This window comes from Salvelinus fontinalis, chromosome 34 (assembly GCF_029448725.1).
Source record: "Salvelinus fontinalis isolate EN_2023a chromosome 34, ASM2944872v1, whole genome shotgun sequence".
NCBI lineage: Eukaryota > Metazoa > Chordata > Actinopteri > Salmoniformes > Salmonidae > Salvelinus > Salvelinus fontinalis.
The window spans coordinates 34,438,089-34,451,267 of NC_074698.1; the positions used below are offsets into that span (position 1 = coordinate 34,438,089).

At 40.2% G+C, this 13,179-nt stretch overlaps 1 protein-coding gene across 5 annotated transcripts; it reads left to right on the forward strand.

The window, feature by feature from the left end:
• Positions 1 to 2,671: 2,671 nt before the first annotated feature.
• Positions 2,672 to 12,891, forward strand: LOC129833763 (polymeric immunoglobulin receptor-like). Of its 5 annotated transcripts, none has more exons than XM_055898561.1 (9): positions 2,672 to 2,968; positions 3,471 to 3,782; positions 3,974 to 4,285; positions 6,988 to 7,092; positions 7,348 to 7,491; positions 7,596 to 7,651; positions 10,349 to 10,432; positions 10,776 to 10,859; positions 11,148 to 12,891. In XM_055898561.1, exons 1-9 carry the CDS (start codon positions 2,920 to 2,922, stop codon positions 11,268 to 11,270), a joined length of 1,269 nt encoding a protein of 422 aa, XP_055754536.1. In that variant the 5' UTR covers positions 2,672 to 2,919; the 3' UTR covers positions 11,271 to 12,891. The 5 variants fall into 5 exon arrangements, with proteins under 5 accessions (XP_055754536.1, XP_055754537.1, XP_055754538.1 ...); XM_055898562.1 differs by having other exon boundaries at positions 3,519 to 3,782; XM_055898563.1 differs by lacking the exon at positions 10,349 to 10,432.
• The last annotated feature ends 288 nt before the right edge of the window (positions 12,892 to 13,179 follow it).

Consider the following 13,179-nt stretch of genomic DNA (forward strand, 5'->3'; position numbering starts at 1 on the left):
TTTTTTAAAACCTGAAAACAACCAAATTGCTAAGAATTCCAGTAGGGGTGCTGCAGAATATGTAGGTTTTTTAACCTGCTACACTGGAAGTGTAACTTTTAGTCAGGGCGAGCAGAGCTGAGACACTTTATCCTATTGCTCTGGCTGAGATGCACTATATAGGGGTAACTTGCCTAGCCATGCTAGCTTCGCCCTTATGTGGGTGATAACAAGCATGCTAAGTAGTGCTATGTATCAGCAGCCTTTGTCAGCCAATCCAGTAAGGGTTGGAAGCTCTGGTGAGCTTCGATTGGTTACTCACGTATCATATAACCGAAGATTTGCATAAAGTTCAGCTGTGTCCAACTTTAGCCCAGCTAAGTTCAGCTCCCGCAGCCATGCTTGCATTGCCCTATGGTCCCCTGGCCTTTTGGGGGCCCCAAGAGAGATTTAGTTGAGGGCCCCCCATCTCGCAGCAAAACAATTTAGTAGCCCCCCTCTTGACAGTGGAGAGAAAGATTTTACTTTTAAAGTAATTTTTTTGCAGTTCCACACGTTTTGCCATGAGAAAACTTTGCAGTTATATCACAAATGTAATTGCAATTCCAGAAATCTTGCCATGGGGCAGAGTGTTTTTGCAGTTTTACAGCAAATCTTCCGCAATTCAATTTGCCATTGAGTAGAGATCATTTTTGTTGCACTTTTAAAGCTACACATTTTGCCATGACTTATGCCTTGTTAATGATACTGGAGTGAGAATGACAAACAAAATCAACACACACATGCTTATTTTTCTATCCTCGTGGGGACCTAAAATGTATTTCCATTCAAAATCCAATTTTCCCTAACCCTAACCCTTACTCTAAACCGAATCATTATACCTAACCCTAAACATAACCCTGATTCCAACCCTAAAGGTGCTATATACAACCTAAATAGGAGTACCCTTTGAAGAACCCTTTTTGCTTCCAGGTTGAACCCTTTTGGGTTCATACATGGAACCCAAAAGGGTTCTCCTGAAACCAAAAAGGGTTCTGCTATGGGGACAGCCAAATAACCATTTTTACTAAGTGTAACCCCTGAACCTAAAATATAATTTTACTTTCTGAACTATCTTTGTAGGGACTTTTGGGGATTTCAGGTCCCTATGAGGACAGAAGAACAATTACACACACACACACACACACACACACACACACACACACACACACACACACACACACACACACACACACACACACACACACACACACACACACACACACACACACACACACACACACACACACACACACACACACACACACACACACACACACACAGGAAAGGGACTGATTAAGGGTACGAGTAACTCTCATTACATTACATCATACTACGCATACTACACTGGATGATAATTGTCTTGTCAGATACATAGACACATTACAGTCTGAGAATAGCTGACTCTAATGAGAGTAATAGGACTATTTAGAGAAAAGGAGAAGCAGAGGCCTGTTAGAGAGGCCTGGAACCGGATGTGGGTTGAGAGTCAGGCAGTGAGGAAAACGGCCTTCATACAGCTGTTTCCCGGACTACAGTCACAAGTTCAGAAATACCATTAGCAGTCAACACTCAGGGGGAGAAGTATGTCAAAGTCAGTCCCTTAAAGGCCCAGTGCAGCAAAACCGTAATATTCCTGTGTTTAATATTTCCACACTATGAGGTTGGAATAATTATTGTAAAATTGTGAAAAATTATGATAATGCCCTTTTAATGTAATAGCTTTTTTATAAAGGCTGCCTGAAATGTCAGTCTGTTTTGGTGGGTTGGCGTTTTGGCCTGCCTGGTCACCAGGCAGTAAATTAGTTAATAGACCAATTGTAACGTTAGGAGAATGATGGGTGTGAAGTCAGGCGCAGAGAGCAGAAGTTTCACGGGAAAAAACGCTTTAATGTCCACAGTAAACAGGAACAGGTACAAAATTGGGTGACGCCAAAACACAGGCGCAAACACAACCCAAAGACCACTGTTACATAAACCGGACAGCGAAAACCCCAAATCAACAATACACCTCCTACGTACAATAACAACAAGCCCGCACAAACACAAGCGGGCTGAACAAACTTAAATAACACCCACCCCAAAACCCCAACAAGGAACAGGTGAAACCAATTAGACAAAAACAAACGAAAAGGAAAAAGGGATCGGTGGCAGCTAGTAGACCGGCGACGACGACCGCCGAGCGCCGCCCGAACAGGAAGGGAAGCCACCTTCGGTGATATTCGTGACACCAATAAGAAATTGAGTTCCAAACCTCTCTGCCTATAGCACCTAGTTTTCAGTTTTTCCCTCCCAACTCAGACTACTCCCAGACAGTTATTGCAAATTCAAGCAAGAATTTTGCTTGAGAAATTGCTCTTTGCTAAGAAGCTATTTGTGTCTTTTTGACCATTTTAATTGAAAACAATCACAGTAAAAACATGATTTTTGCTTGATCCAGCAATACCATGCAGAGGCTCCGTATGGAGGGTGTGACGCAATTGCGGAGCCTCCGGAGGCTTGCTGAGGCCAAATCAAGCTCCGTACGGCGATGCCATGCGTCTCCCAAATGATGTAACACTGCAGAGGGCTCTGCATAGCTGCACATTGACATGATTGGTTGACAGTAGGTGGGGGCGGTACGTCCAGTATAAACATAAACTCAGGTCCTCGACAACTCCCTTCACAACAGCTCTGCTCCGTGAAGCAAGAAGTATGAATGCCCTGACTTCTGTGGAGGCTGCATCGCTGTAAATGCTGTGTGGCCACTTCAGACGCCAGATTTGTACTTACTTGTTACCCAGAAATTATTTGATATTAAGATAAACACAGTTGCATTGAACCTTTACGCATAATAAACACTGAACAAATAGTTTCTATCTTGGTTTACATCATATCGCTCAACATCAGTGGACAGTCACCATGTGGATCTCTGTGTGTCTGATCAGCTCTTTCCTTCATATCACTGCAGGTGAGTCATACAATATCCTATGTAATATGTATAGCAAAGAAAACCTCCTACCTACCCTGCATAAGTAAAAGTATCAGATAAATGTATTCAAACAACATCTGGCATGTGTTGAAAAACAGAAAGTTAGCAGAATATCTTGCAGATGAAAAATACATACTGTACGCTTCAGCAAACAGTAAACACAGAAAATGTTGCTGGTTTATTTTTTTCAATACAGATTTAAATGGGTTTCTTGATTGTATGGTTTAATAACAATGTTTTTATAGCATCGATTTTAAACAATTAAAATGCTGATGAAATCTCAGACTAGTCCATGTTCCAAAGTCAACATGAGTGGATTACTGTTTAAAGTACGAGAAAAATGTAAAATGACGCAAAATAATCTTTTGATACAGTTACTACCATACAGATCTTATATTTGATGGTGTATTGTTAATGGAGCTCTGTAATCCTGCAATGACATTAAAAACATTATGGCTTATGTTGTTTTGTGTTTCAACAGGCTGCACTCTGTCAGTCACTAACTATAATGAGATCACTGTCTACTCAGGCCAGTATGTTCTCCTGCCCTGCTCCTGTAGTAACACCCAGGCTAAACCTCCCAGCTTCACATGGACTAAACTCAGAGGTCAACAGACACCTGACATAATATCATCCCAGAGTGATCTCTACAGAGGCAGAGTGGAGCTGTTTAATAACACCTCTCCTGGGAACCTCTCTGTCCTCCTCTCACACGTCACTGAGGACGATGTTGGGTGGTACAGGTGTGGAATCAGCCATGGAAAATACAGAGACATCAAACTCACTGTTAAAGGCAAGAGATGCAGCTAATATCAAGCTTACATCGCTGTATATATAGAAGGTAAAACAGGAAACTTCAAATGCAAAAATGGATACAACATTAATGATATGGTTCGGTGTGTATGGTAGTAGTTGTAGAGATCTACCATTTTCTGTAATTACAAAAATAAGTGTCCAATAATACATTGCTTTGTGTTTCAATAGGCTGCACTCTGTCAGAACCTCGATCAAGGGTGGTCAATGGATCCCCAGGCCAGTCTGTTCTCCTGCCCTGCTCCTGTAGTAACACCCAGGCTAAACCTCCCAGCTTCACATGGACTAAACTCAGAGGTCAACAGACACCTGACATAATATCAACCCAGAGTGATCTCTACAGAGGCAGAGTGGAGCTGTTTAATAACACCTCTCCTGGGAACCTCTCTGTCCTCCTCTCACACGTCACTGAGGACGATCAGGGGTGGTACAGGTGTGGAATCAGTGAGACTCAAACGACAGACATCAAAATTTATATTCAAAGTAAGACAGACAATTCTGATTAATCACTTCAATCTTTTTGAACACTATTATTGATATTATCTACTCTTGGAAAACATCTGTAGATATTGTTACAGCATACTGTAGATATTGTAACAACATACTGTAAATATTGTAACAACATACTGTAGATATTGTAACAGCATACTGTAAACATTGTAACAACATACTGTAGATATTGTAACAGCATACTGTAGATATTGTAACAGCACACTGTAGATATTGTTATAGCATACTGTAAATATTGTAACATACTGTAAATATTGTAACAGCACACTGTAAATATTGTAACAGCATACTGTAAACATTGTAACAACATACTGTAGATATTGTAACAGCATACTGTAGATATTGTAACAGCACACTGTAAATATTGTAACAGCATACTGTAGATATTGTAACAGCATACTGTAGATATTGTTACAGCATACTGTAAATATTGTAACAGCATACTGTAAACATTGTAACAACATACTGTAGATATTGTAACAGCATACTGTAGATATTGTAACAGCACACTGTAGATATTGTAACAGCACACTGTAGATATTGTTACAGCATACTGTAAATATTGTAACAGCATACTGTAAACATTGTAACAACATACTGTAGATATTGTAACAGCATACTGTAGATATTGTAACAGCATACTGTAGATATTGTTACAGCATACTGTAGATATGTTACAGCATACTGTAGATATTGTTACAGCATACTGTAGATATGTTACAGCATACTGTAGATATGTTACAGCATACTGTAGATATTGTAACAGCATACTGTAGATATTGTAACAGCATACTGTAAATATTGTAACAGCATACTGTAAATATTGTTACAGCATACTGTAAATATTGTAACAGCATACTGTAAATATTGTAACAGCATACTGTAGATATGTTACAGCACACTGTAGATATTGTAACAGCATACTGTAGATATTGTTACAGCATACTGTAAATATTGTAACAGCATACTGTAAATATTGTAACAGCATACTGTAGATATGTTACAGCACACTGTAGATATTGTAACAGCATACTGTAGATATTGTTACAGCATACTGTAGATATTGTAACAGCATACTGTAGATATTGTAACAGCACACTGTAAATATTGTTACAGCATACTGTAAATATTGTAACAACATACTGTAGATATTGTAACAGCATACTGTAGATATTGTAACAGCACACTGTAAATATTGTAACAGCATACTGTAGATATTGTAACAGCATACTGTAGATATTGTTACAGCATACTGTAAATATTGTAACAGCATACTGTAAACATTGTAACAACATACTGTAGATATTGTAACAGCATACTGTAGATATTGTAACAGCACACTGTAGATATTGTAACAGCACACTGTAGATATTGTTACAGCATACTGTAGATATTGTAACAGCATACTGTAGATATTGTTACAGCATACTGTAAATATTGTAACAGCATACTGTAAACATTGTAACAACATACTGTAGATATTGTAACAGCATACTGTAGATATTGTAACAGCATACTGTAGATATTGTTACAGCATACTGTAGATATGTTACAGCATACTGTAGATATTGTTACAGCATACTGTAGATATGTTACAGCATACTGTAGATATGTTACAGCATACTGTAGATATTGTAACAGCATACTGTAGATATGTTACAGCATACTGTAGATATTGTTACAGCATACTGTAGATATTGTAACAGCATACTGTAGATATTGTAACAGCATACTGTAAATATTGTAACAGCATACTGTAAATATTGTTACAGCATACTGTAAATATTGTAACAGCATACTGTAAATATTGTAACAGCATACTGTAGATATGTTACAGCACACTGTAGATATTGTAACAGCATACTGTAGATATTGTTACAGCATACTGTAAATATTGTAACAGCATACTGTAAATATTGTAACAGCATACTGTAGATATGTTACAGCACACTGTAGATATTGTAACAGCATACTGTAGATATTGTTACAGCATACTGTAAATATTGTAACAGCATACTGTAAATATTGTAACAGCATACTGTAGATATGTTACAGCACACTGTAGATATTGTAACAGCATACTGTAGATATTGTTACAGCATACTGTAGATATTGTAACAGCATACTGTAGATATTGTAACAGCACACTGTAAATATGTTACAGCACACTGTAGATATTGTAACAGCATACTGTAGATATTGTTACAGCATACTGTAGATATTGTAACAGCATACTGTAGATATTGTAACAGCACACTGTAAATATTGTAACAGCATACTGTAGATATGTTACAGCATACTGTAGATATTGTAACATACTGTAGATATTGTAACAACATACTGTAGATATTGTAACAACATACTGTAGATATTGTAACAACATACTGTAGATATTGTAACAACATACTGTAAATATTGTAACAGCATACTGTAGATATTGTAACAACATACTGTAGATATTGTAACAACATACTTTAGATATTGTAACAACATACTGTAAAACGAGGGCCCTTCCAGGCCAACAGCACTGCAGTACGTAGATTACCTGACCTGACAGACTGAGTTGAGTGAAATAGATAACACATTTCACCAAATGTTCTACTCATTAGATTGAAGTACATAATATAGCTTTGTAATGTGCCTTTGCTCTGGCTAATGTTCCTCTTGTCTGTCAGGGAAATACCAACCCCTCACAACCACTACCACCAAACTCCCACCATTAACTCAACCAAATGGACTAGACAGCACAAAATTCCTAATACCAACAACGCCACCTAAAGGTCAGTGAATGTTTGTTATGAAATTGTTCTCCATAAAAATAATATTTAAATGAAATCATTTAAATGTATGTTTCTGTTTATATAACCCATATTCCCATCAAAGGGCCGGTACATTTACAGAACTTTGAACAAAAATCACTATTCAAGCTGACCCCATAATCTCTTGTATTGGACTGTACTGGAAGAGTTCTCTTTTGCACACAGCCAAGCTATCTGTTACACTGTAGACTGACAGAACACTGTCATGTCCTTTAGGGGCAGACACGGTGGGGACTTCAGGAGAAGATCCATCTGCTTCCCCTCAACAAAACAATCCAATCCAATACATCTTACTGGCTGTTCTACCAGTCATACTGATCATCGCTGGAGTGGCTTTGTACTTATTCAAGAGAAACAAAGGTACAGTATGTATTCAATGATTGCAACCACTCAGAAAAGCAATGAATTCAGTGGAATGCGGAAATGATTTGTTTTGTGTATTAAACTGTGTTTTTAATCCCCAGGAAAGAAAAACACAGGGGAGAAAAGCAGTGGGAGCAAAACAGAAGGAAAGAAAAAGGTAAATAAATCATTTAGAAGCTCTATCACATTGAGAGTGATGGGAAAGGAAGACAGATAGAACAATCAATCAATCAATCAAATGTATTTATAAAGCCCTTCTTACATCAGCTGATGTCACAAAGTGCTGTACAGAAACCCAGCCTAAAACCCCAAACAGCAAGCAATGCAGGTGTAGAAGCATGGTGGCTAGGAAAAACACCCTAGAAAGGCCAGAACCTAGGAAGAAACCTAGAGAGGAACCAGGCTATGAGGGGTGGCCAGTCCTCTTCTGGCTGTGCCGGGTGGAGATTATAACAGAACATGGCCAAGATGTCCAAATTTTCATAGATGACCAGCAGGGTCAAATAATAATAATCACAGTGGTTGTTGAGGGTGCAACAGGTCAGCACCTCAGGAGTAAATGTCTGTTGGCTTTTCATAGCCGATCATTCAGAGTATCTCTACCGCTCCTGCTGTCTCTGGAGAGTTGAAAACAGCAGGTCTGGAACAGGTAGCACGTCCGGTGAACAGGTCAGGGTTCCATAGCCGCAGGCAGAACAGTTGAAACTGGAGCAGCAGCACGGCCAGGTGGACTGGCGACAGCAAGGAGTCATCAGGCCAGGTAGTCCTGAGGCATGGTCCTAGGGCTCAGGTCCTCCGAGAGAGAGAAAGAAAGAAAGAAAGAGAGAAGGAAAGAGAGAAAGAAAGAGAGAATTAGGGAGAGCATACTTAAATTCACACAGGACACCGGATAAGACAGGTGAAATACTCCAGACATAACAGACTGACCCTAGCCCCCCGACACATAAACTACTGCAGCATAAATACTGGAGGCTGAGACAGGAGGGGTCAGGAGACACTGTGGCCATCCGACGATACCCCCGGACAGGGCCAAACAGGCAGGATATAACCCCACCCACTTTGCCAAAGCACAGCCCCCACACCACTAGAGGGATATCTTCAACCACCAACTTACCATCCTGAGACAAGGCCGAGTATAGCCCACAAAGATCTCCTCCACGACACAACCCAAGGGGGGGCGCCAACCCAGACAGGAAGATCATGTCAGTGACTCAACCCACTCAAGTGACGCACCCCTCCTAGGGACGGCATGGAAGAGCACCAGTAAGCCAGTGACTCAGCCCCTGTAATAGGGTTAGAGGCAGAGAATCCCAGTGGAGAGAGGGGAACTGGCCAGGCAGAGACAGCAAGGGCGGTTCGCTGCTCCAGTGCCTTTCCGTTCACCTTCACACTCCTGGGCCAGACTACACTCATACACTCATAGGACCTACTGAAGAGATGAGTCTTCAATAAAGACTTAAAGGTTGAGACCGAGTCTGCGTCTCTCACATGGGAAGGCAGACCCTTCCATAAAAATGGAGCTCTATAGGAGACAGCCCTGCCTCCAGCTATTTGCTTAAAATTTTGGGGACAGTCAGGAGGCCTGCGTCTTGTGATCGTAGCGTACGTGTAGGTATGTACGGCAAGACCAAATCGGAAAGATAGGTAGGAGCTAGCCCATATAATGCTTTTGTAGGTTAGCAGTAAACCTTGAAATCAGCCCTTGCCTTAACAGGAAGCCAGTGTAGAGAGGCTAGCACTGGAGTAATATGATCACATTTTTTGGTTCTAGTCAAGATTCTAGCAGCCGTGTTTAGCACTAACGGAAGTTTATTTCGTATTTTATCCGGGTAGCCGGAAAGTAGAGCATTGCAGTAGTCTAACCTAGAAGTGACAAAAGCATGGATTCATTTTTCTGCATCAAGTTTCTGATTTTTGCAATGTTACGTAGATGGAATAAAGCTGTCCTTGATATATTCGTCAAAAGAGAGATCAGGGTCCAGAGTAACGCAGAGGTCCTTCACAATTTAATTTGAGACAACTGTACAACCATCAAGATTAATTGTCAGATTCAACAGAAGATCTCTTTGTTTCTTGGGACCTAGAACAAGCATCTCTGTTTTGTTCGAGTTTAAAAGTAGAACATTTGCATCTAACCACTTTCTTATGTCTGAAACACAGGCTTCCAGGGAGGGCAATTGTGGGGCTTCACCATGTTTCATTGAAATGTACAGCTGTGTGTCATCCGCATAGCAGTGAAAGTTAACATTATGTTTCCGAATGACATCCCCCAAGAGGTAAAATATATAGTGAAAAGGATAGTGGTCCTAAAACGGAACCTTGAGGAACACCGAAATTTACAGTTGATTTGTCAAAGGACAAACAATCCACAGAGACGAACTAATATCTTTCGGACAGATAAAATCTAAACCAGGCCAGAACTTGTCCGTGTAGACCAATTTGGGTTTCCAATCCCTCCAAAAGAATCTGGTGATCGATGGTATCAAAAGCAGCACTAAGGTCTAGGAGCATGAGGACAGATGCAGAGCCTCATTCTGACGCCATTAAAAGGTCATTTACCTTCAAAAGTGCAGTCTCAGTGCTATGATGGGGTCTAAAACCAGACTGAAGCGTTTCTTATCCATTGTTTGTCTTCAGGAAGGCAGTGAGTTGCTGCGCAACAGCTTTTTCAAAACATTTTGAGAGGAATGGGAGATTCAATATAGGCCAATAGTTTTTTATATTTCCTGGGTCAAGGTTTGGCTTTTTCAAGAGAGGCTTTATTACTGCCACTTTTCACATCCCACTTATCATTGTGGTATTATACGGTTAATGGGACAAGGTTACTGTAGGTGTCTAATTTTCTGTCTCCTAGGATGATTCCTCTGCAATGTGTTCAACGATTGCAGACAGAAACACTGGTTTAGGCGACAAGACAATAATACTGCTCAGTGCACCAGTAAGAGACAGTGTGTTTGTGTGTGTCTTAAAGACTGTTACTGGATCAAGTCATGTCAAATTCAGTGGCCAAATTAGGGTCTCAAGAAAGATAACGTCTCAATCATTGTGCTATTTCTGTGCTGTGGACGTCATTGTTTTATGTGTCTCAAACAGGAGGCTGCTGAGAGGAGGACGGCTCATAATAACGGCTTGAATGGAGTTCATGGAATGGCATCAAACACATAGAAAACGGGTACAATACCATTCCATTGATTCCGTTCCAGCCATTACTATGAGCCCATCCTCCCCAATTAAGGTGCCACCCGCCGCCTGTGGTGTCTCATTGTATCTCTCCTCTCTAGGATGATCCCTCTGTAATGTATGATACGGTTCAAGAACCCAGAAACAACAACCAAGAGGAGACAACAACACCCCTCAGTGCTCCAGTAAGAGAAGTACAGTGTGTGTGTGTGTGTGTGTGTGTGTGTGTGTGTGTGTGTGTGTGTGTGTGTGTGTGTGTGTGTGTGTGTGTGTGTGTGTGTGTGTGTGTGTGTGTGTGTGTGTGTGTGTGTGTGTGTGTGTGTGTGTGAGAGAGAGAGAGAGAGAGAGAGTGAGAGAGAGAGAGAGTGTGTGTTTGTTAGTATAAACATGATCTATAGTGTAAATGAGTGTGAATCTGTGCATCCCTAGATGTCAGCAGCAGTGCTTGTGTCTCGTATTGTCCCTCTCTACAGGAGGACACCTCAGTCACATACTCCACCATCGTCCACATGAAAGGAAAAGGGAACGCAGCAGTGAGTCTGGAGAGCGGTGGAGAAACAGAGTACTCCACTATCAAGACAGGCAGGTTCTTCTAGAGCCACTGTACAATAGGCCTACAGCCATCTCACAGCCTTTTCCTGCAGAGAGATCTCATATTGGGTCCAGTATCATGAGGTTTGATCTGGCACACATGACTATAAATATATTTAACTCTCTACTAAGACATGTTTAGTGGTTATCACAGGAAATCAGATGTTAACCTACAACCAAAATAATAAAGTCCCCGAGATATCGGCAAGATGATGGTGAAGCAATAAGATACCATTTAGTTTTTGTGTAGCTGAGACCAAAGCACCTTATATGGCTTAAAGTTCAGCTAGTTCTCTTTTTATATCGTTGTTGTGCATTTATTTTTAAACATGTGAACTTTTTGAAATAGAGACAGATGATTTCAGACATGTTTGAGAAAGAGGAAAATGTGGTTTGATGTGTCAAAGCAAAAAAACACAGATTTCACAATCAGTTTTGCAAGAGGTTGCTTGGGTGGCTATTATTAAAACGGATATCATCCATCTTAATGTTGTAAGGGGTGCGTGACTGGCTGCAGGGAAGTCAGGCGCAGGAGAGCAGAACTGGGTAAAAACCGGAGCAGTTTAATATGAAACAAAAACAACGGCACCCAGAACAACAAAATATGGGTACAAAATAACCCTTTGCAAACCAGTCAGAGTGCACAAACACTTTACAATAAACAATTTCACACACATACATGGGGGGAACAGAGGGTTATATACACGACAAGTAATGAGAGAAAGTAAACCAGGTGTGTGGGAAAACAAGACAAAACAAATGGAAAATGAAAGGTGGATCGGCGATGGCTAGAAGACCGATGATGTCGACCGCCGAACGAACAAGGTGAGGATCCGACTTTGGCGGAAGTCGTGACAAATGTATATACTGCACTTCTTATTTTTCTGCCAAGAAGCTGGTACACGCTGAGCATTTCATCATTCTCGAAGTTGACCAAAAAAAATGTAAAGGATACAAATGTTTTTAATGTCAGAATTTGTCACAGGCAACAATCTTTGTGAAAACAACCTCAAACTTTTGTCAAAACCTGTTAGTTAGCTACAGTACTTCCTCTTTCGTGTAATGGGCATATCACACATTGTGGTCTTCCTGAACAGGGAAAGCAGTCTAACAATGTCATCAACTGAAGCATACACTTTGAAGTGCACAACTAACAGGGAATTACATGTTTTATTTAGTGTGTCATTTTCTTTTTCATTTGACAAAGTCTGATTCTCCAATCATGACTGTAAATACACTGAACAAAAATATATACGCAACATGTAAAGTGTTGGTCCTACAGTATCTTTCATGAGCTGAAATAAAAGATCACAGAAATGTTCCATACGCACAAAAATCATATTTCTCTCCCAGGCCCACCCATGGCTGTACCCCTGCCCAGTCATGTGAAATCCATAGATTAGGTCCTAATTTATTTATTTAAATTGACTGATTTCCTTATATGAACTGTAACTCAGTAAAATGTTTGAAATTGTTGCATGTTGCGTTTATATTTTTGCTCAGCGTACATATGAGGACACCGAGATCCGGACCTCTGTAATTTTATCTAAGTTGACAAATAAATGAATAACGCAAATGTATATTTTGTACACAATAAAGAAAATAAATGATGGGCCAACATGTAAATATTGCTTCCAGTGTTGATCAGAAACGCCGCTTGGCTGCTGATAGTGTGTTTGCAAGGTGCCGGACAAAAGGCCATTTTAAAACCGTTCTGTGACTCCTGCCATGTCTACAGACATCCCCAAACAAACAAACACGCAGTGGTGGAAAAGGTACTCAATTGTCATACTTGAGTAAAAGTAAAGATACCTTAATAGAAAATGACTCAAGTAAAAGTGAAAGTCACCCAGTAAAATACTACTTGAGTAAAACTCAAAGTATAAGGTTTTAAATATACTTACGTTTTAAAAG

Coding starts and splice junctions, on each gene's coding strand:
- LOC129833763 (XM_055898561.1), top strand. CDS start 2,920: ATGTGGATCTCTGTGTGTCTGATCAGCTCTTTCCTTCATATCACTGCA. Junction 2,969..3,470: donor TTTCCTTCATATCACTGCAG/GTGAGTCATACA, acceptor GTGTTTCAACAG/GCTGCACTCTGTCAGTCACT. Junction 4,286..6,987: donor CATCAAAATTTATATTCAAA/GTAAGACAGACA, acceptor CTTGTCTGTCAG/GGAAATACCAACCCCTCACA.